We start from the raw sequence: 22,838 nt of genomic DNA on the forward strand, positions 1-22,838 counted from the left end.
AAGGGGTAACAGACAAAGTGGATTAAGATTTCGCTGAATGCTTACACCATTTAATTAATGCTATTACTTTGTGATTTACTTTGGAAGTGCGATATTAGTACTGTTTTGGATATAAAGAGCAGAGATCATGCATCACGCACAATTTACATCTTAGGATATAATTCATGCGAGCTACACATTTTTCTGAAGTACACTTAATGCGAACTGAAGGGACTGAGCTATGCATTATTTCTGGCTTGCCTATAGGTTTTTGACCGAATTATTATCATACCTGATGATCAAGAGATAGACAGGCCGTCCCTCTGTGAAGCCTAACTTACTGGTTGAGATATCGTCGGTTGCGTCTACCTCTGTCGTATCTGCATTTCTTTTGTGTCAGCATTTAACGCAAGAGGGGACGTCTGTATTGTAGCTTGCACCAAATGCAGATACAAAACAAATGCAGATACGACAGAGGTAGCCGCAACCGACGATATCACTATCTCAGTAGCGCCATCTTAGCTGCTTTTAGGATATCTCTAAGTCTTTCGATCTGATCTTCGCGTTCTCGAGATGTAAATCCTACCGCTCAACTTGAAGATGGCTTGCTAGCCTATTTTCCCCAGCTAAGTATTAATAAACATCTTAAGGTAAAGATACAATACATTATCTAAAAATTCTATATCCTTCACATCCTTCGCAATAATATTACTGCTCGAACTCAGTAGAGTAGAATTAAAGAAAGAGAGAGCAGTTATATAATCGTCTTTTTTTCAACTTGTCACCATTCTGGAGTTTAAATGGAAAGAGATATAGATTTCGAGTCTTGGATAACCCCCAATAAAAAACATCTTTAGACGTTTTAATACTGCGCGTACACTAAAAAATATCCAGAAATGGAGCTAGGCGTTATTTAATGTGTTAGCAAGAAATTCTTCCCAAGATTGTTATTTGAATTGACAGTATAGTTGTCCCAACAAGCACAGTTAGCTTAAAAAAGGTGCGTGTTCAGAATATTTTTGCTGAATCTATCAGTAAAAATGTGGTGACCGGTTAGCAGTCACCGAGCAAAAAGTGTTAACCAAATATATGGAAATGGCACTGCCTCGCGAATTTTTGTTTATGGTTAACAGAATTTAGCTGAAAATACAAATATTTTCAGCTGAATTGAAATCGGTTAGCATTTGGTGCTCGCTGGGATCTCTCGGAGCGACGCCGATTTCTTCTTAAAAGTGTTTCTAATGTTATAAAATACCTTACCGTTAAACCGTCTTCAGACTAAAGGTTTAGTCCAGTTCCCGAGGGTCTCAAACCCTTAAACAGCAACCGATTTTATTTATTTTTCAAAATCTAATGGGTAATTTGACCTTAATAAACCATTTCTATTTAAAATTTATCCAAAAAATCTTGACTGATAAGATATTAAAGAAGTTAAGCCACATGGCTAAGACTTATTAGTGGATGTTAGTTTGATTTGTATTAGATTTTGGTAGGGAATAGATCTTTAGGAGGATCGCTGATTTCGATATAGAATTTTCAAAAATCAGAGTTTAACCACTTTGGAAGGCCTATTTTTCAACCCATTTGCTTAAATTTGGACTTTTTTGAAAGATCTTGAAATTTCTAACCCGATTTTATCGGTCACAATTGGTCATGAGTCGGTATAGTGCCCGTAAATGATTTACCTTTTTCGGATTTACTTTTTTTTGTTTATTCGAGAGCTTGTTACTCGTGCTAAAATATTGTAAGAACTACTTTTCTTAAGCAATTTATTATTTCGGAATGACTTTTTAAAATTTATTATTCATTTTAATCGGTAGTAAAGCGGTAGAGTAAGTGTACCAAATTTCAGCCAGCTTGCAATTACGGCCACTTTTTTGTTCCCCGAATTTCCATGAATTTTTAGTTTTTGCAACTAGACGTTATACAATTCAAAAAAAAAAAAAAAACAGAAAATAACAAAAACTGTCGCGAGACTTGGAAAAATTCCGGAAGGGCAAGGAACTATGAGAATGATGGTGGTCGAAATAGGGCACCAAAACTATGTCTACGTTTTTATTCATTTTTAAATGTATTAAGAATGATTTTGGAGAAACTAAAGACGATAATTTGTCTAAAAGGTTCCAAACAACACTCTTTAAAAAGAAATAATAAAAAAATCAATTTGTATTAAAAATATTACATTTTAAACTTGAGAATTTAGCGCTTGCATGCAACTATGCCGAAATTTGGTACACTTACCCTATTTACCTACAAAGCATGCAAAAAATTAATGCACGGATAGCTCTTTCTCGTGAGTCCGAGCATTCCGCAAAGCTGGGACGCTTTGCCATCTCTCTTATGCATTTTTGAGAACCTAGGGAAATTGGGAAGTCGTCGGGAAGAAATAATCACTCAGAGAAACACATCAACTATCTCCAGAGCTTTCGGCTCGGTCTCCAAGAATAAAAACGGCTCCTTCTTTTTTGCTGCAGCCACTGATGGAGGCTTAGAACATGGAGACCGAGCCGAAGGCTCTGGAGATAGTGGATGTGTTTCCCTGAGTGATTGTTTTCTCCCGACGACTTCCAGATTTCCCTATTGTTGATTGCAACTTCACGACGGTTTATTCTCACAATGAGAACCTAGTCACAGATTTGGCCGGAGATTTCGACGACAGGAAGGAAGACCAAAGGCCAGAGAGTTAAGCTCAACAACACTTTATTTACTTCACTATTTGACAGCAAATGTCGGGAAATCTTGTGCATCCATAAAAGCCCACAGAGGAGGAAATTCGCGTTACGAAGTAGAAGGGCAGTTGCGCAACAAGATAGCGGCAGCAATGTTATCGCTTACTCGAACGCGGAAAATAAACTCAGGCTCAAACTTAATTTATAGGAGCACAATCGACTTACTTCGCTGCGAGTATGTGTTGCTCGCATGAAGTATAGGGTTAACTTTAAAACTCACTAATAGACGGCACTCATCCCCTAAAAAGCACCGAGCAGCATCCTCTAGGCAGAGTATGCCTTAAAGTAAGTTCGTAACAATATTTACAAGTACCACATGAATTGATCGATTACACAACACTGCTCCCTCGAAGAGTTCGAGCAACAACAGAACACAATGCAATGTATTTTGGATTCTGGTCAATTATGCAGATTGTTTCTTAATGACCATTTGAAATTAGCCAATGAAGACCAAAAATTATGGATCTAGATGTCAGAGATCCAAAATGACCCGGACATTGAGCGAAACAAGGTGAAAAGAAGAGCTTGAGAAGTCTCCAAAATATCACTGCCTGCACAATCAGACAGAGCGATAAATAATAATGATGCTATCGTCAATGAAGTAATAGCCAATTCTCGACCGTTGAACCAGTTTTTGCGGCGTCATTTCCCAAAATGTTAATCTTGCTTTAAGATAAAAATGAAAACACAGAAAATTCATTGCAAAGTCTTTTTTTACTTTCTCATTTATAACATTCAGTGCACTTGGTTAAGTTCTTTTTTTTTGGGGTAGAAAATTATATCGTGCTTTAGCTAAGTAGAAAAATAAACTGAATAATATTCTTGGTCATTTCTTTTTTTCTCTTTTTTTTTGTTTTAATAGAAAAATCGTCTTAAGATGAGATTTTTAGCAATCGTCCAGCGATCTCTTCTAGACTTTTTTTTTGTCCTTGGGATTGCACCAAATTGTTTAACAATAAATAGGTTTCTTTTTTATCACATCCTAATTTTACGTGATTAATTTAAAAAAAAATATTCGTACTAGAGATTGTGGTTAGAAAAATCGCTATAGAAATGCTAAGAAAAAATCTCCCTGAAAATACTGGAAAACATCTCTGAAATTCCACCACGAAAATAAAATGCTTCTATGAAGCAAAAATTCTGTGGCAGTTTGTTATCAAGAAGGAGAGCATGAAGATTTCCTGTGATAAATCAGTTAAATGGTGAGGAGTTGCGATTAGAGTTGGCGCAAAAACTGTCGCTAGATTGTATTCCGTCATTTTGTTGATATTCTGGTGGGAGGCAACTCTGCAACAATCACAGCAAATCCCCTTCAAATTACACTCTGATCCACCAAAAAATAAATAAATAAGAAAAAACTTACCTGTTTAGATGTTCAATCATGACTCTGAGGCAATTAAAATGAGCCGGAGGTAAATGTTTCATTGCATCTCTGACGCTCTGGATCTGATCCCGAGAGTTTCTGAACTCTGAAATTGATCGAGAAATAACACAAATACACTTTTATTGAGGCCTATTATTTTTTTTTTTGAAAAACGAAATTGCAAGATGTTCCATTGGCCAATGAGAGAAAGTTCAATAAAAATTTATGGCGCTTATTAATGTGTTATTTTACACGTTTTACAAGTTGTATTTTTTTATTGCAAAGAAATTATTTGAAGATGATTCACATATTTTGAGCCTATTTTTTTTTAAATAAATAACGGAGAGGGTAATAATATACAGTACATTGCCAAAAAATTTCTCGCAAAATTATTTATAATTATTTTTTCGCTGTTTTGAATTCTTATAAAAAATACGAACGTCAGAGAAGATTTTTTTGTATTGCTTTTTTTATAACTGATGCTATAATTATATTTTTGCCATAATTTTTATAGCACTTCAAATATTAGATATTTTCTATTTTATTGAGAGAAATACAAAATAAAACTAATGTTCTTTTAAGTAAATATATCAGAATTCCACTAGATGCTTCCCATGTTTTGCTGTAATTTTATTACTTTCCTATAAAATTTTATTGCATGAATTTTTTAAATATTTTAAATACAGTGCTGTCTCTCTATATGCACACTCTCTATATGCACAGCTTTTGTGTCAGTTGCATTCAAAATCAATATGTTTACATTTTGACAAAGTAATAAAGAAAATTATTTTCTTGATAACTAATTTTTCTTGTTTTTAATTTTCTTAATTTCATTTTTTCTGTCTCATATTATATTTGAAATAACACGGAAAATTCTAAAACAATAAAAAAATGATAATTTATTAAAAGAAAGAAAAAACCGTTAGGAATTTCAAAAAAAGTTGTGCATATTCAGAGAGAGAACTGTCAAAAAAAGTACCCAAACTGTGCATATAGCGAGACAGCACTGTAGGTTTATTTGTTAAAAAACCTTGTTAATAATAGATGTAGGCTTATTTGTTAATAAACCTTAGTGTTAGAACGTTATACTAGTTCTCCCCGTTCTTAAACAAAATCACTGATATGCTCGATGGTTTTCTCAATATTGCTATAATTATTTTTTTGCCATAAAATCCTAAGTAATGTATTTTAATGTTTTTAGATTAGAATAATTCATACTTTCTAATTCTTGTTTTGAATAAATTCTCTTTCTAGATCTCAATGGTTTATAGGATTCGTTATAACTTTATTGTTTTGCTATAAAATTTTATGGTATCTAAGTTTTTATGTATTTCAGATTGATTATTTCGATTGACAACCTTTAAAATTGATAAATGCCATCATTCTTCTTCAAAATAAATTTATTTCAAATAAATTTATTCCAGAAACCGATGTTTTTAATTAAAGTAGCCGTTTATTATATTTGCCATAATTTTTATGGTTCATATATTTCGTGTATTTCAAATTCGTTTTTTTTTTAGTAAATAGCATGTAAAATATTTAAGCGGCGAATGTGATACTTATTTAGAATAAATTGCGAATTTTAGTAATGTCTCTATGTATTTTTTTCCTATAAATTTTGAAACAAATTTAATATGACAAATTATCAAATTTATCAATAATATTTTAGTGACATATAAATGTTTGTTTTTCAAACATTTAAAAACGTGTTAGATTAATTAGCCTTTTGTTATGTTTTTATTTTGTGCTATAAATTAATTTTGTAGCATTTTTATGTGTATTTTATATCTGTTAATTAATAATTAAGAAAATATCTAAACGGCGTAACAATTATCTCCAGATCCAATTATCTTCCATTTTCAGAGGTATATGGTATTTTTCTGTTTTTCCACAATTCTATTATTTTTCTATAAAATTTTATAGCAATAATAAAATTTGTTCTGCTGTAAATTCGAAACAATTTGTGTGCGGAATTTAGATTTGTTTATCATTTAAGAAGAGATAACAAAGCGTCCGAGCTTTGCGGAGTGCTCGAACTCAAGAAAAATAGCTCTCCGCATGCTTTTTGTGTGCATACCGGTTTACAACTGATTTAATTGATTCATAAACTTAAAAAAAATCATTCCAAAATACAAAAACAACATTTTAGAATAACAAGCATACGGCCAAATAAAACAGTAAGTTTGAGAAAAGCATATAATTCACGGGTACATTGCTGATTCATTACCGATTAAGTCCGATGCAGTCGGGTTTGAAATCTCAAAATCTTTCAAAAAATCAAAATTGAAGCAAATTGGTTGAAAAATACGCCCACCAAAGTGGTTAAACTTTGATCTTCGAAAATTCGATATCGAAATGGTTCTCTAACACAGGTTTCTGAGGACGAAATATTCATTTTGACTACCTCCAAAAAAAAAACATATTCAAAAATGAAAGTAATCGTAGGAGCCGTTTTCTAAATAAACCAGAAAATATGGTTTTGGGGGGAAAGGCGGGACGGGGAAGGAAAAAAGACTGTCCTAGATAATGCTGATTCATGGGGGGGGGGGGTCGTCGAAGACCAAAAGTTGATATCTCATACCGTTTGGCTTCTAGCCGTGTCACAAGTTGAAGAAAGTGGATTATATAAAACTGATTTCTCTCTTTGAGTTCGATCAGTAAAAAACGAAACGAATCACTTAACTCTTTAACGACGAGAGGGTCAAAAATTAGAGGTCAGAAAAATCACTTTTTTCTGACTTTTAAGAGCAAAACAGAACTTTAGAAGGCCATAGAAAAAATTTCATTTTAGGGTCACCCGTGACCTAATCGTCCTTAAAGGGTTAAATTATGGTTTACTTCAAAAGTAGCGAGTTTTTCAAATATAATCCAATTAAATTGTTTTTACTTTCCAATTTTTAAAACAAATTGTAAGTGAAGTAAAAGAAAAACCTTAATAGATCAGGAATTTTTTTTATAAACTCAAAAAAAAATTTCTAGCTTTTAATAAAATTATAAATATATTTTCCTCGCGTCTTTTTTTACTATATTTTCTGTAGTCTTAAAAAATATAAAAAATAGATATATTTTAAATTGGATGAAAGTTGACACGATTTAAAAATTTTGTCAAGTTGCTCAATATTTCTTCAATATTTTATTTTTCATTAAAAAAAATAGTTATGTTTTTAAAGTTTTCCACGATTTACTATTTCTGATTCTCTTTAAAAATACTTTGAATAATCAGATAAAAAAAATACCTGCGCGTAAAATTTGCACCATGTTCTGTCATTTCATTAGGAACATCCTTATCTCTTTTTTTGCAAATCCCATTCAATAAAAATTCCCCAAATCAAAATAAATGAAATTCTACTCACTTGTGGCTGCCATAAAAGCCGGGTAGGCCTGGAAGGTAATGAGAGGCACTGGCAGAAGCCTCAAGTAGAGCTTCAATGTTCCCGCGATGACATTGATGTTGCTATAGGCAGCCTCAGACATGTCCGTTTTGTCCCCATCCTTGTCCAGTGCCAACTTCAGTGCCTCCACTTCATCTGCAAACCCCGAAACCCTGTAAATTCCCTCCTGGAGCATCCCCCTGGCCTCCACTTCCTCCACACAGCGCTTGATGACGAAGGGCACTGAACAGTGATGGGCAGCGACGAGCGTCGTGAGATCGGTGCCAAAGACACCGCGAAGCCTCTTTAGGTCTGGAACGCATTTCGGCGGAACGAGTTCTGAACATTTGTTGTGAGCTATGAAGCCACAGTCTGCACACAGAAAGCTGGGTTAGAGCGAGCTTTTTTTTTGGGTCAATTGCAATGAAGAATTTGCAAAGTGCAAAATGCAAAGCTTCACTTAACATTGAAAAGTTTTCGATTTGGTTATGAAAAGTTAAATAAAAATTTAACTTTTTGAGAAAAGAAAACAATTATTTCAGATAGGTAGTATTTCTATAAATTAGTGAATTATTAAACATTTACTTTTTATTTAAATATGTTTATAAAATTAGTTTTAGAAAATCTCAAGTGGAATTAGAAATGTATCAATGGAAGTTAAAATTTATAAAAAACTAAAAATAACAGGAATATGATTTAGATTTGTAAAAAATTAATAACAAGAAATATAATGATGAAATAATTTAAAAAAAATGCTAAATAAATTTTAAAATAACAAATTGCTATTCAAAAGTAATTTGCAAGTAAATAAAATATTAGAAGTGAAAAATTTTAAGTGAAAATAAGCAACAACAGTCCTTATTCTCTTATTTTGTTAGGAAAGGACTTCTTAATGTGAGGTTATGCTGAACATAACCTTCAAATTTAATATGGATCAATTTTCAGAAATTCTCCGTTAATTAAATTTCGCAAATGCAATAATTTATAAATATTTAAAATTTTGTCTGTTTTACTACAAAAACAGAAAAAAAACAGATCCTAACCTTACATTTTAAATTTTAAATTATCGTTATAATTTATTGTTAAATACATGGAATTTGTGAAATAAGTTAATATTAGTATAATAATATTGAAATAGTACCAGAGAAAAATGGTTCTATTTCAGACCCACGCAAAATTTTCTTTACATAACCTCAAATTTTACATTTTGATTATAATCGTCGGTCTCTCATATTTGAGGAGTTCAGATTTGAGAAACTTGACTTTCAAGAAAACTTGAATTATGTTTCCTAACCTCAATCTTATTCATTTTTCAGTTGATTCATAATATAAACCTTACAATTTTAGCCTCATTTCTTCAAATTTGTTATATAAATTAGCAATTAAGGTTTAGAGGTATTCTTTGGCTTAACCTTAAAATTTCAAGAACTATTTTGTGGTAAAAATTATCAATCTGTCTCTGAAAGGAACTTTTTATCCGCAAATTAGGTAAAAGAAATAAATGAAATAGATCAAAATGTGAATTACTTTTAACCTCACAATTCATCAAAAAAAATATTGCGAGGGCCTTAACAGGGGTTAATTTAATTGAGGATGTATAATGGATCCAAATAGAGGAGACCTGGATATAGTGGTCCCGCAAGGAAGCGTTTATACTGTAATCTAACCAACCAATCTAGAGGTTATGATAGACATAACCTTAAAATGGCAAAACAGAACTAATATGAATTATTTTTTAACCTAAAAATTCTACAGATTTTAAGGGGACAATCACTCTATTTGCGTGTCACTGCCCAGCTTCTGTAATATGAGACGGGTGCTGCTAAGTAAAACGGTCCTGTCTGATAGACATCACAATTAAATCCGCTTTGTTAAATGAATTTATCCAGAAAACGGGCTATTTTGAACCATCTTGTTCTTAACAGAGGTTAATTTAATTAGGGATGCATAATGGACCTAGGTTTGGATATAGAGGTCCCGTAATAAAGCGCCTTCACTGTAATCTGATGTCTTCTAATCTTGAGGTTATGTTAGCCATAACCTTAAAACCCTAAAAGAACTAAATGTTAATTATTTTTTAACCTTAAAATTTCTACAGATTCCAAGAAGAGGGATACTCTTTTTGTAAAGCTGTGTGTTCTGATGGGGATCTATCAAGATTAAGATCGCCATATTTAATAAGATTTTGTCCGGAAAAGGGGCTTGGCTTGAACCATCTTTCCCTTAACAGAGGTTAATTTAATTAGGGATACATAATGGGCCCAAATGGTGGCTTGGGTGCAGCGCTCCCACTGCAATCTAATCTACTCTAATCTAGAGGTTATGTTATGCAAAACCCTAAAACTGAAAAAAATAAATAGAACTAAAACTGAATTTTTTCTAACCTCAAAATTCCACAGACTTTTATAACATTTTGAGCATTTTAGCACGATTTTCTCTTCATTTTGTAATTCGGAACATTTGAAGAATATAACCTGAAAAATTCTCAGTCTTAAAACCAAAAAATATAATTCAATTTGCTAAAAAAAAAGTATTCAAGTTATTTTATTTTTTTCTTGTTTGATTGAATATTGAAATCAGTATTAAATAATAATTTATTTGAAGTATATTTGGTAAACAAGTCATGTAGTTAAAAAAATTTAAGGTTAGGTCAGACTTAACCGTACTTTTCATAATAATTTCTCTACGAAATAAGACAATTTGGCTTTTTATAAACTTTATATTTTGCGGCTCAAATACTCTTGTTATTTTGTAGTTTGAAACCTTATCAGAACTCACATAATTTACAAATCTTTATTTCCGGAAATTCTAAACACATTTTCAGCCTAATCTGATTGACCTGAATTAATCTTTTGCATTTAGGCTAAATAAAGATTTTGCATGGACTCAAAATCTTTTTGAGGTTATTCTTAACATAACCTGAAATTCCAAATTAACCTGATCTATACCAAAATTAAGAATTTGTTTTAGTAGCACAAACAAAAATTAAACAAATTAACAAAAAACAGATATTTTTGACAATCAATTGATATAAATAAAATATTTGAGGTTAAGTCTGACCTAACCATAATTTTTATAACAATTTCTCTCCGAAATAATAGAGGCCTAGTAAAAATTTCTTTAAAAAATGGCTTTTTAACGAAAATTTTCCCTATCCTTGTAGGGAAAAACGTCAGAATTTTTTTTAAAGTAATTTTTAAAGAAATCACAAATTTGCAACTGCGAAATTTTTGGATCTTTAAATAATTTTATAAATGGCATTTTTTCTTGGTTTTTTTTTTTTGAAATCTTAGGTTATAGTGTACACGTAACCCTAAAAAATCATACAGTAGCAAAAATTACAAAATTTCAGGTTCAATTTTAAATGTATTTCTAAAAATAAGATACTTATATAAAACTTCGTTTATTTGTTAAAAACGTCTCAAAAAAACTAATTTTCGAGGAAAAAATTATAAGAAATCCGGTTCTCTCAGATAATTGACAAAGTTTTACTTCTAAAAATTCTAGAAATATTTCCAGTCTGAAGTTTCTTTTTACCCTCTAAGGACGATTGGGGAACTCGGTGACCTAAAAACGATATTTTTCCTCCGGTTATCTAACGAGGTTATGTTTTGCTCTAAAAATATTCAAAAGATTCTCGTTTTAAAGAGGTGAAACGGTATTTAAATAAATTTTAAGGTTATGTATAAGATAACCTAGATAACCTCAAAAATCCTATTTCAGTGAAAATTGCAAATTTTCAAAGTGCAATGTTATTTAAAAAAGTAATCCTGTTCAGAAGTCATTCTATTAACAAATTCTTACTTCCGGAAAACCCAGAAATATTATTAGTTTAGTTATTTGCTTTCAAACTAAATTATTGATAAAAAATATTCATGGAGGCAAAATCATTTTGAGGTTAAACATAACCTAACTTTTTCTAACCTAACCTAATTTCCTCAAATAAAAATGACTCCCAGGTGAATAAAAATTCTAAGTTATTTTTGTATGTACAGAAAGCCGTACAAAAACGTCCAAAACACTTTATTAAAATAATGCAAGCAATTAAGGAACAGAAGTTAAACTTACCTTCGCATTTGACTCCTTGAGCTGTGAATCCCCAGAGGAAGTTTGCGCAGAATTCGCACCAATTGAGCCCTTTAAAGCTGTGAATCTTGAAGGCGTGGTGCTTCTCGTATACAATAGGGAGGACATCAGCCTCATCCGGGGTAGCTGCTGGAGCTGGATTGGGGGCCAGTTGATTGGCCAGATTGTTCGTGTGAATTGTCTTTCTCAAATCATTCGATAGTGCTCTCAATTTTCGCCTATTGAGCGTCATATAGGGACTTTGGTGGTAGCTATTCTTTGTCTGGGCCATCATCTCTTTGAGAATGGGAGCAGCATGGATCTGCATGTAGAAATTCACCAGACCATCGGCTACGAGATCGTGAATTGTCTCGAAGCGCTTAAAGTCCTCTTTTAGGTAGTGCCCATAGTTGGACCTATGGAAGATCTTGTAGTGCTTCGTCCGACGATTGAAACGCACGGAAAGTGTGAAAAAATCCTCTGCTCCCGGACTTTTGCGCACCAAATAGGTTCCATCTTGCGTATCACTGAGAATCTCCTCCGATTGCCTGTGATCCATCTCCCCATGGTACTCATACCCATACTGCTCTGGACCATCCTCAATGTCATGCTTTCGCATCACGGCCTTTGGTGTTGGAGCCTCCAGTTGGATTTTGTACACTGCCCAGAAAACAAATGCGAAAGAGAAAGTGAGCTCCCCAATCTGAACAAATGGCTTATTGCTGCGATTGACTTACATTCCGGCTTCCAGACTTTTGTCACTGGAGAACTAGGTTCTGGAGCACACTTTGCCATCTTTCCCAAGCCTTTTGCTGGCTTTTTCACCAAGAAAAGTAACTTTTTTTGCAAACACGTATTCACTTGTTTACATTTTTAGACATTTTGGATTTTGGGCATACAGCGCCTCTAGTGGAGAAATTGTCGGGGAGCATCGGATTTTACTCGGAGAAGCATTCAAGGATTATTATTTCTATTTTTATAATAAATCTATATTAAATATGCGTCTTTATGTGAAAAGCATGATTTCAGGAATATGTGAAATACTTCTGAGGAATATTCTAGCAAAATTTTTCAAACATTTCGCTTTTTCAAAAACTTATCGACATTTTCCGAAGATTCCCGAATCATTGAAGCTTGCATCGAACGCCATCAGCGCCGCCAACTCATTCTTTCGCAAAGAAATCGTCAGACAAACCTTGTGTGTTGCTTACGTTTCGTGTCAAAAAAGGACTTAAAAGTAAGTTTTATCCTAATATTCTGTTGAAAATCCCTTCAGCAATTCACCCCAATTCACGATGACAAGAAATCCACAGAGAATTTGCAAGGATTTCTGCAATATTCCTGGATTTCTTTTCCTAACCTCAAAAAAATGTCTGACCAATTTTATTTTTGTGTTTCAGAATGCGTTACGTGGCCGCATACCTTCTCGCTGTGTTGGGTGGCAATGAAAATCCCTCCACCAAGGATCTGGAGAAGATTCTGAGCTCCGTGGGTGTTGAGGTAGACGCTGAGCGTGTTAAAAAAGTCGTGTCAGAGCTCAATGGCAAGAGCATCAATGAGCTGATTGAGCAGGGTGAGTATGGGAAGATTGGGAGCAGGAAGGGCACTTCTGAGTGATGAAAGTGATTGTGTCTGAAGGGCCCCATAGAGGTGTCCCGTCACATTTAAAGAAGTGTGTGAAAATCCTGCAACTGACTCCCAAACAGAAGATAAACACGTGTTTTTGGGCTTGGAGGGATTCTAATGAGGCTTTTTGGGGTTTTCAGGACGTGAGAAGCTCTCGTCGATGCCCGCAGGAGGTGGTGCTGTTGCTGCTGCTGCTGGTCCAGCTGCCACTGCTCCTGCAGCTGCTGCCGAAGAGAAGAAAGGTAAGTCTCTTTTGAAAGTTCCGGAAACCCTTCCCGGACCTTCAATGATGAGAAAATTTTAACACCATCTTTCGCATGAAACCATGTGATTTCACCATTTCCTGTCTGATTGCATTTTGAACCTCTCCTTGTGCCTTTAAATCCCTTCCCGGAAAATTCATTTTTATCTTTTTCCTTGCAGAAGAGAAAAAGAAGGAAGAATCCGAGTCTGAGGACGACGATATGGGCTTCGGGCTGTTTGAGTAGAACGGTGGCATGGGCATCAGATTCCGGACATGTACAAAAGGCATTTTTGTATCCTGACCAGTCATCAGACTTTTAAGATTTATTTCCGTGAAATAAATGGAAAAGATCCAAAAAAATCAGTGTTTTATTACTTTTCTGGGTAGTTTTCATCCAAAGAATCCTCCTCGAAGAGGGAATTGTCTACGGGTTCTTCCCAGGGCTCTTCCTTGGGCATCATATGGATTTCCGGACGATACTTTTTTCTCTCTGGAACTTCAGATTTGCCTCTGGTGTTGAGCAGGAACTGGTTGAATCTCTCCTCGAGGCGAGAATCTGCAGCTGCCAGGGAATTTAGATCCCTTTCCGGACGCCATTCTTTAGGATCTTCCTCAGTTTCTGCTCCAAATTCGTACTTTTCCCAGGCTGATCGCGTTTTGCCAATCGTCCTGGTGATTTTCTTCATGATCTCTTCGTGATTGAGGCCAAAGACGTCCTGGCGCATCTCTGGAAGGTAGTCTGAAGGGAAAACTTCCTCGCCCTTGTCCAGAACAATGTTTTCCTTATGCTTCTGTCCCATGTGAAGTGGCACGTAGTCCTCTCCGAAATCCGCTTTGGAGAGTAGTCTGTCCACATCTGAAAATTTCGAGTAGTTCAGATCTTTGAGGAAGGTAATCTTAGGAACTTCCCCCATCAATCTCAACTGGGACAGTTCGTGCTTCAGCTTTCCTGAAATCCTCGTTAGAAGCTTCTCCAACTCCTCATCTTCATCCGTTCCCTTCGCCAGCCAGTACACATAGGCCTGATGGAAATCCGGGGAGATTTTAACGCGACAAATCTCCAATCCCTTGCCCACAATCTCCTGGGAAAGCTCCCCAGTTGCCATGATATCAGCAATGTTCCTCATAAACAACTTATTGAGGACAGTGACGCGCTTCAGGACGTGCCTGGGCTGTCCTTCGGGGTTGCTAATAGCCCTAGCAGACGCTGCTCCAACATGAGCACCCCCCGGAATGCGACTTTCATACCAATGTCGCTTTCCCTTGTCCCTTCCATGCATCAACTTGCTCATGATTTTGCTCTGTCTATTGACACTGAACGTAGGGAGTTTCTGCTTGTCCAACTGGGATGATGTGTGAAACTTCCTACCACAGAAGCCCCTCAGAATTGATAATTGCCGAAAAATCACCAGGAAATTCATTTCCGGGAAAGTTGTTTACCTTTTTTTCCCAGCTAACATAACCTCAATGGGGGCGCCACTAGCTCATCGAAGAACCGATGACGGGCGGCCATTCGGGTCAGTGTTGCCAACTCTAGGAGATTTTCCCCAGATTTAGGAGATTCGAGTGGTCATTTATAGGTCTGAAAATTTTGATCTAGCTAGGAGTTAGATTTTTTTTTAGAAATTATCGAAATTATCTATAAAATTTATCAGAAAAATTGCGACAAACAATCTAACGTGAAAAATGTCAATAACAGCATTTTTAAACGAAACTCTCGTTTGAATTAAAGGCTAAAATGTCTACACACTACACATTGGAACTGATTTCATCAAGAAATACAGTAGAGTCTCGCAATAGGCCATCGCTCTAGTCCACAATTTATCGACCGTTGATTTCAAAACACTGATTTTAAGTTAGGTTATGTTTTTTAGTATGCGACATGCATAATTATTTTAATATTTTAGGCAAACTTTATTAAGTAGTTGTGATAATTGTGATCCACAATGAAGAGAGCAAAGACAAGTACCATAATCGCAAAGAAAGTGGAAGTCGTCGAGCAATTTCAATACTAAAAATCGTTGATAATTTTAAAAAATTACATGGACTATGTGCGACCCAAGTGTCAAATTTGAAACCAAATATGGACTATAGCGAGACTCTACTGTACTTCAAAAAGGTTTTAAAGAATAATTCCTATTTTTGAAGAAGTTTTAAGGCCTCTACACATTGGGAGTAATTTTCGTCAAAAATCGCTTTTTTGAAGGAAATTGCTTGCAGTGCTGTACGTGGAAACGTCAAAATTTTGTCAAAAAATGCAATTGTTGACGGAAATTGGTCCCAAAATGTGTAGAGGCCTATAGGAGAAAAATGTTTCCACATTGTGTTTATTTTCTTCAAATATTTTTGACAGATTGCTAACATAAAGTCCCAAGTCTCTTGCTCTTGTGATTGTTTTTCACGAAAATTTGTTGTTTCACTGCTGAAAAATGTGAGAAAAGTGTTTGTGGAAGTTCCTTAGGATAGTATTTCAATTCAATTCAATTTGAAGTTTATTTCTTGGCTAAAGATACAATACTGTTCCTATTTAAGGCTAGACAAAACTCATCATAAGTTTTAATTTTGTTTAGATTTGTGTGATATTTGAATTACATAAGTTCAATTACAGTTTTTTTTTTAATTTCTTTAGTGTGTATTCTTCAGAATTCCTTTTTAATTTTATAGGAAGGCTATTGCAATTAGCTATTGAGTTGAATGAAATAGGTTTAGTATTTAGTACCATATTTTGTAGTCCTTCCTAGGTCGAATATTTATTTATTTATTTATTTATTGAAATACGCTCAAGTTCCTTTACAATATATCGCCCCACACGGCAACGAGGATTCGAGCGGCGTCTGCCGCCGTCATTCATTACAGTCTCAGTGGTTAAAACGGCAGAAAACCCCACATCACAGGCTGATTATGATAAAACTCGGTATAGCATTGCCGATATAATATTTATTATATCTCCCTGTCTTCTACTATCTTGTGCAAGTTCTAGTAAATTAGATTGTGTGTGAATTAATTTATGTTTTATTTTGTGAATGTACCATAGCAAGGAATAAATACAGAGGTATTCCTAAAGATATTAGGCGTACAATATATCACTCTTTGTGTGAGCCGATTTTAAGCTATGGAGCTCAGATATGGGGATGTGCCAACAAAGATATGTTAAATACAGTAGAGTTCCTCAAATTTTAACATTTGGGGGGTATAGATGACATTTCTCACTCCTCAAATTTGAACAATATTTTCAAAAACATAACGGAATTCATGTAAAATTCACTTTTCCTAAATTAAGATGAACAATTTTAGAGAATATATAAATGTAATATATTGTGAAATAGATGGAATTTGTTGCGGAAGTTAATATAATACCATAATATTGAGGAAACATCAGAGAAAAATGGCACTCTACGCAAAACTTTCTTCACATAGCCTCAAATTTTACATTTTAAACTCAACCGTCGTTCAAATTTGAGGAACTCTACTGTAAAGTCAGTAGAATACAAAATAAAATTGTTAAAATAATTTTTAAGTACAGGAGACTCACAAACTCTGAAACTTTGTATAAAGAACTAAAGTTACTTCCAATTAAAAAAATAATCAAAGCACAACAAATATCTCGACTCTTCGTTATCCGGCTGACTGGGGGGCAAAATGACATGTAGGTTTTTTGAATCTGGTCAACGGTTTTTATATTTTCTGCTGTGTGAATTTGTTTTCTGTCGAAAAACAACAGAATTTTCTTTATAGTGTGTTTATATTTCATTTTGTAGCACGATTGTGTGTCAAAAACTTTGATAAAATTAAAATAACACATTAATTGACTCTGGACAAACTGCATGCTTCGTAAAAAATCGTTTTAAATATGTACATCAACCGCCGCAGCGTTTGGCAGCTGTCACCCGGATTACGAAGTGCCGGATAACGAAGAGCTGAGTGTATTCAAATTCAAACATTTGAAATTTAGGAGATTTTTGGGAGTTGAGCGGTTGAGCCTCTCAACTATCATCGAAGTTGGCAACACTGCATTCGGGTAGTGTGTATGTGGCAGCCGATTGCAATTGTGCTGAAGTTCCCGGGACTTGAGAAAAACACCTTCAGTGACCCGAAAATTCCATAAAATCCGCACACTAAGCACTCCCAGGCCACTCACGTGACTGCCCGTGATTGATTTGTGGTGAAATCGTAGTGGGAAATTGCGTTGTTCAGTGTGAAAATTGTGGGTGAAAAAAAAGTGTTCCCTCTGCCAAAGTGGATGTCAGCCATGTTTGGTCGCTGAAATTGCGCTGCCATCGAGGAAAAAAAGGCGTTTTCAGCTCGCTGTCCGGAAAGTGTGTTCTTGTGACCGGAATATCCGGCTGTGTGTTGGGTGAAGGACACCAAATTGTGGCTTATTATCTTCCGTTGGACCCCTTTCATTGATTTTTGTGTGCAGCTGAAGCGAAGGAGGACAAAATGACGGATTTACCAATTAGATTCCAAGAGCACTTGCAGGTAATTGATTGATTGAGGGGCTTTTTTGAGGGTGTCTTTGACCCAAAGTCTCTACCTTCTTCCACTCAAAATCTCCACCAATTTCTCCGGAAGACAATCCCTTACCAAAATTCTGCTAATTTGGGGCGGATTCTGTCCAAAAAACCCATCTTTTGGAGGCGTTTCTCCCTGAAAATTTTCCAGATGAACAAAATTTTGTCTCTGTATTGGAAGGTGCAGAACAGTGACTCATCATCATTTGAAAGAATTCATCTTGTCCGTGTCATCGGCTTCATTCTTTTACTTTGTCTCCCAATTGAAACAGCCTCGTGGTCCCACAAACCCTCATCCTAGCGACAAAAAAATCCCAAAATCTCCCAAAACCACAAAAGACAAATAATTTCTAAGAATAGCTAATCAATCCCTGGAGTATCCAATGATGCTGGCTTTGGGTCACATCTTCAGGACATAACAAAAAAAGAAAAGTTCAGTGGGAATTGATTCCTGGTGGAATGGGAAAAAATGGCGCGTTTGCGCAGGGCAGTTTGTGGTGGAAATTCTCAACAATGAAAATCACCCACTCACTGTCTGCTCGAGCATTTCCATTTTTTCCTTCTAAACTTCATTATGGCCATTCTACTGCCCTCGATTTTCCACGAGGGGGATGTGGCCTTTGGTTACAAATCTGTCGCCCACATGGTCAGGGAATGTTGCTGGTTTCCGCTTTTGGGGAGAGGAGAATGTTCCGGAATTTGAAGTGAAAGAGACGGGAAGTAAATATCTTGAATTTTCATTGACAAAAGATTGATTTGGAAAATTGAATTGCCAGACAGACAGACACAGATCCCAGCAAGAAATGTTGATAGAGGCTTTCGAATTGGATTTCGTACGGAAAAGTATGAAAATTCTCCAAATTGATTCAAATTTGATTTTTTAAACGTTAATACTTTTATGGTCCCTACAGACTAGATAAAAATATGTCTATATTTTAGAATTTTTCATACACAATCGTAGGGAATATGCTTCAATATGGACATAAATTACTCTAGTGTGTAGAGGCCATTACATTAAAAAATACATTAATTTTTTAAAAAAGAAAAATCCCTATACTTATTCAGGAAAATTAAAGAAGCGTATTTTATTAAAGGTTATTTCCGTCACAGATCCGATAGTACAATAATTTTGATAATGCAGTTATTGAGGTTTAATCATTGCCCTCATAATTACGGATAAAATTGCCTCTTTAAATTTCTATGTTGTCTTAAGAGGTTATGTGAGGTTATGTAAGTAGCTTAACCTAAAACAAACCTGTGCTCGTTAAAAGTCGTGTAATATCTGAAATTTTGTGTTAATAATAATAATAATAATAATGGTAATACTAATCCCGCTTATTTACGGTTCAAGTCAAATAGAAAGGAGTTGTCTTCTTAATATCTTTGTCGGAAGACGGATAGCTCTTCACTACACACCCTTTTACTTGAATCTTGCAGAAATACAAAGAAATTAAATGTAAATATCACTTGAAATGGAAAGTTCTTAAATCGCGCGCAATTCAACTGTGAGAGAGAGATAGAGACACATATGACTCACTTGATAAACGTCTGGCGGCGCTGCGGTTGCAAAAAATTTCTGAAATGCGACAAAATATTTTCTTCTCTATTTTATTCTTATTAGCAGGTCGAGTCCCTTCTTGTAATACGTACTTTTGCATTCCTTATTAACCAAAATAGTGTTGTACAAAAGGGTTTTTCTCAAATCTATCCTGAATTTTGGGACAGCTCAAAGGAATATGAGTCTTCCAGCTCAAAATTTCATCCCAATATTTTTGTTGTAATATCGACAATTATTCACAATTAACTCAAATAACTGTATTCAACTAAATTATTAAAAGCATTTTCTTGTGAAAATGACTTAACTCTAATTAATTAAACAATTTTCACATTAAAAAACCTCTCATTTTCTCTACTTACTTCTTTAGGTTAGGTCGTACATAACCTCAAATTCGAGGATAAGTTCTTTATATAACGAGATAATTAGACCCGTGTCATGAATTCCAAACGCTGAATCACATATTGTTGACAATGTGAGGTTATATGAGTTCGTAATCAATTTTTTTCAATATTTTTAAAGGTTAGGGTAACCGTACCAAATTTCGGCATAATTGCAGGCAAATGCCAATATGTAATATTTTTAATATAAATTGAATTTTTTGTTACTTCTTTTTAAGGAGTGTTGCTCGGAACCTTGTATACCATTTATCGTCTAAATTTTCCCTAAAATCATTCCTAATACATTTAAAAGTGAAAAAAAATTGTAGACATAGCTTTGGTGGCATATTTCGGCCACCTTAATTCTCATAGTTCTTTTCCCTTTCGGAATTCTTCCAAAGTCTTAATCATAACATCTCGTTCGTGGCCGAATATGGGCGAAATTTCAAGCTGGCCGGAATTGGGTACACTTACCCTAGATAAGAAAATATCTCAAATTTTATGTAAAAATACTCTGGACCATAAAAAAGATGTTCTCTCACAATCAAAGGGGAACTGTAGAGTTTCACTGATTTTTGGAACTTAAATTGCAGTAGATTCCCGCTAATTTGATTCTGTCAAGATTAGGTTACTTTTTAATTCAGATGACAGTTAAATTAAAAAAAAAAGTTTACTGACATTTTTTATGTTTGACTATGATTGTGCAATGAAGTCAAATAATGCTCAAACTTGCCACGGTTTTCTTAGTTATGCTGTGATTATTCATTATTTTTCTTGGTATTTACAATAAATATGAATATATTATATAATAAGTTTAAAAATTCGCATTTCAAATAGTTTCATGTCTGAATTTCTCAAATTCGGGTGACACTTCGGTTCCAAATTTCCGAATTTGAGTGAGTTTACTGTAATGGAAAAAACGGTAAATGTTTCAATGTATTTAGATATTTTAGCAAGTGAGGTTATGTCGAGTCTAACCTTAATTAAAAACAAGAGTACATTTTGCTTAGGAAACGTAGTCTGTATTTCAACACTTTCCAAGGGGTTCTATTTTTTTTACTACACGTTTTAACTTTTAATTTTATATGAAACATGCTTCATTCTTATCTTTCACAAGCAAGATATATATCAGAATTTGAGGTTATGTTAGATCTAACCTATAATAAGGAAAATGGCACTGTGAATAAAATTTTTAAAATGTTAGTAAATACAGTTTTGTTATAAATCTAAAATCAGTTTGAAATTTTTCAAATTTATTTAAAATGTTTTAAATTAAATTTTTGAAATAAAAAAAATTTTAATTCAAAAATTGGATGCAAAATTTCCGAAATATTAATAAGACTAGCAAATTCATACTTTTGTTTAGGTGATTGGAATGATAATTTTTAGAATTTAGATTTTTTATTTAAATAAGTTCTGTTTTGATTTTTTCCTAAATTATTAAAAATTGAAGAAAAAAAAATACATAAATAGTCAAGGTTACAGGGTTCTATTAGGAATATTTCCAAAAACGGGGTGCCACAGCATGCCATGCTTTCCCCGTGACAGTTACTATACTATACCTCAAAAGTACTTTCGCATGATTTACTGTTAACCGGGTTTTCAACCGGTTAAAAGCGATTTATAAATCACTTAAAGGACCCCTAAAATAGTTTTAAGAGTAATAAAATTGATTTTCGGACAAATATTACTTATCGGTTCATTACCGGTTCACAACCGATTTGAACCGATTTATAAATCATTTAAAATATTATCCAAAGTACACCTTAGGAGTAGGGAAAGATGAGGTAATTCGGAATCATGTCTATTTTGGAATTTTAAGATTTTCTAATTGTTTCAGATGATCAAAAAGCTCAAAAAGAAAAGGAAAACCACAAAGAAGTACAAAACTTTACATTCAAGAGTACTTCTTGGTTGTTTTTTTCCTTTTCCCATCTAAAACTGTAAGGAAATTTCAAAGTTCCAAATTAGATATAATTTAAATTACCACATCTGACCTTAATATAATTGAATTTCGGATAAAAATTAATTATCGGTTATGAACCTGTTCAGGACCGATTGAAACCGATTCATCTTTGTATACTGTAACTAACGTAGTTGTGTTATTACCTTCAGTTTCTTCCGGTGTTCGTCTGAGGATTGTCTTTTTTTTTAAACAAAAATGCTTAATTTTCTCCAAAGACGTATACCGAAAGAAACTGATAATAATAAAACCGATTTAGTTTTATCGGTTATTCAAAGACTTTATTAAAAAATGAAGAATATCGCACGACGCGTTTTCGAAGAGTCATCAAAAATATGGGTTTGAATAGGAAGGGGAAGGATGAGGGAAAACGAGAAGAATGTTAATAGTTCCAAGGTCGACTTATGGGGGTTTCCTGAACTTCTCAAATCTCTATCTTCTCAAATCTGTAAAATTGCTTTAATATTTATCTTACCGTTCTGTACTTTAGAAGGCTTCGCGATTCAAGGGTACGAAGGGTAGCTGCGTGGGTGGATTTTCGAATTTTCTTCGTGGGCTGTGAACTTAGACGAAATTGTCACCCACACATTCTGTCACCATCGATTTCCTTTTACCGTCTATGTTCCTAGCTCTATTAATTTCCACCCGCAATTTCTCATCCAACTGAATTCTCTTTTTTCCAATTTCCCAAATGAACGGATCACCCTCCCAATAAATTGATTTTTGGATGTAAGATGAACCCAATGAATACTTATCATTACACTGGCGTCAGAATTATGCTATAGCGAGGGGTTAATCATTGCAAGAGAATTTCCCAATTGGACTCCAATACGTCAGTACAAAAAAATCAAATTTGACTTTCCTATGAGAAATTTAATACTTATTCGATGTTGCAAAATGGATTTCTGCTTTCAAGTGAAAATTTATTCAGTTATTTGCGGTGATAAACACAAGAAGCGAGCGATTAGAGAATAAATCGCGTCAGTGGCAGATAAAAAAGTCTTTATCGTCTCTGTTCAGCCTTCTATTCTCAGCAGCAATGTTCAGTTATT

At 34.3% G+C, this 22,838-nt stretch overlaps 4 protein-coding genes across 4 annotated transcripts in view; 2 read left to right on the plus strand and 2 right to left on the minus strand.

The window, feature by feature from the left end:
- Positions 1 to 3,406: 3,406 nt before the first annotated feature.
- LOC129809760 (beta-chimaerin) lies at positions 3,407 to 12,415 on the minus strand. Its single transcript, XM_055859820.1, has 5 exons — positions 12,245 to 12,415; positions 11,511 to 12,167; positions 7,425 to 7,814; positions 4,072 to 4,177; positions 3,407 to 3,995 (listed from the first exon to the last, which is right to left on the minus strand). The coding sequence occupies exons 1-5, from the start codon at positions 12,300 to 12,302 to the stop codon at positions 3,833 to 3,835; spliced, it is 1,374 nt and encodes a 457-aa protein (XP_055715795.1). The 5' UTR covers positions 12,303 to 12,415; the 3' UTR covers positions 3,407 to 3,832.
- A 244-nt stretch (positions 12,416 to 12,659) lies between these two features.
- Positions 12,660 to 13,737, plus strand: LOC129809763 (60S acidic ribosomal protein P2). Its single transcript, XM_055859823.1, has 4 exons — positions 12,660 to 12,743; positions 12,908 to 13,080; positions 13,274 to 13,375; positions 13,557 to 13,737. Exons 2-4 carry the CDS (start codon positions 12,909 to 12,911, stop codon positions 13,619 to 13,621), a joined length of 339 nt encoding a protein of 112 aa, XP_055715798.1. The 5' UTR covers positions 12,660 to 12,743; position 12,908; the 3' UTR covers positions 13,622 to 13,737.
- On the minus strand, positions 13,665 to 14,863 carry LOC129809762 (uncharacterized). Its single transcript, XM_055859822.1, has one exon. The coding sequence runs from the start codon at positions 14,796 to 14,798 to the stop codon at positions 13,749 to 13,751; it is 1,050 nt and encodes a 349-aa protein (XP_055715797.1). The 5' UTR covers positions 14,799 to 14,863; the 3' UTR covers positions 13,665 to 13,748.
- A 2,520-nt stretch (positions 14,864 to 17,383) lies between these two features.
- LOC129809761 (clathrin heavy chain) overlaps positions 17,384 to 22,838 on the plus strand; it is a 30,225-nt gene continuing 24,770 nt past the window's right edge. Inside the window, exon 1 of the mRNA XM_055859821.1 lies at positions 17,384 to 17,856. Coding sequence (XP_055715796.1) covers positions 17,818 to 17,856 — 39 coding nt within the window. The 5' untranslated portion in view covers positions 17,384 to 17,817. The remainder of the gene's footprint in view (positions 17,857 to 22,838) is intronic.

Source organism: Phlebotomus papatasi, chromosome 1 (assembly GCF_024763615.1).
Source record: "Phlebotomus papatasi isolate M1 chromosome 1, Ppap_2.1, whole genome shotgun sequence".
NCBI classification, from domain to species: Eukaryota; Metazoa; Arthropoda; class Insecta; order Diptera; family Psychodidae; genus Phlebotomus; species Phlebotomus papatasi.

Bases quoted from the DNA above. Each gene is read 5' to 3' on its own strand.
- LOC129809760 (XM_055859820.1), bottom strand. From the start codon at position 12,302: ATGGCAAAGTGTGCTCCAGAACCTAGTTCTCCAGTGACAAAAGTCTGG. The intron at 4,178-7,424 runs GTGAGTAGAATT...GATCAATTTCAG, and splicing joins GGCTTTTATGGCAGCCACAA to AGTTCAGAAACTCTCGGGAT. The intron at 3,996-4,071 runs GTAAGTTTTTTC...TGATTGTTGCAG, and splicing joins ATGATTGAACATCTAAACAG to AGTTGCCTCCCACCAGAATA.
- LOC129809763 (XM_055859823.1), top strand. From the start codon at position 12,909: ATGCGTTACGTGGCCGCATACCTTCTCGCTGTGTTGGGTGGCAATGAA. The intron at 13,081-13,273 runs GTGAGTATGGGA...TGGGGTTTTCAG, and splicing joins CAATGAGCTGATTGAGCAGG to GACGTGAGAAGCTCTCGTCG. The intron at 13,376-13,556 runs GTAAGTCTCTTT...TTTTCCTTGCAG, and splicing joins TGCTGCCGAAGAGAAGAAAG to AAGAGAAAAAGAAGGAAGAA.
- LOC129809762 (XM_055859822.1), bottom strand. From the start codon at position 14,798: ATGAATTTCCTGGTGATTTTTCGGCAATTATCAATTCTGAGGGGCTTC.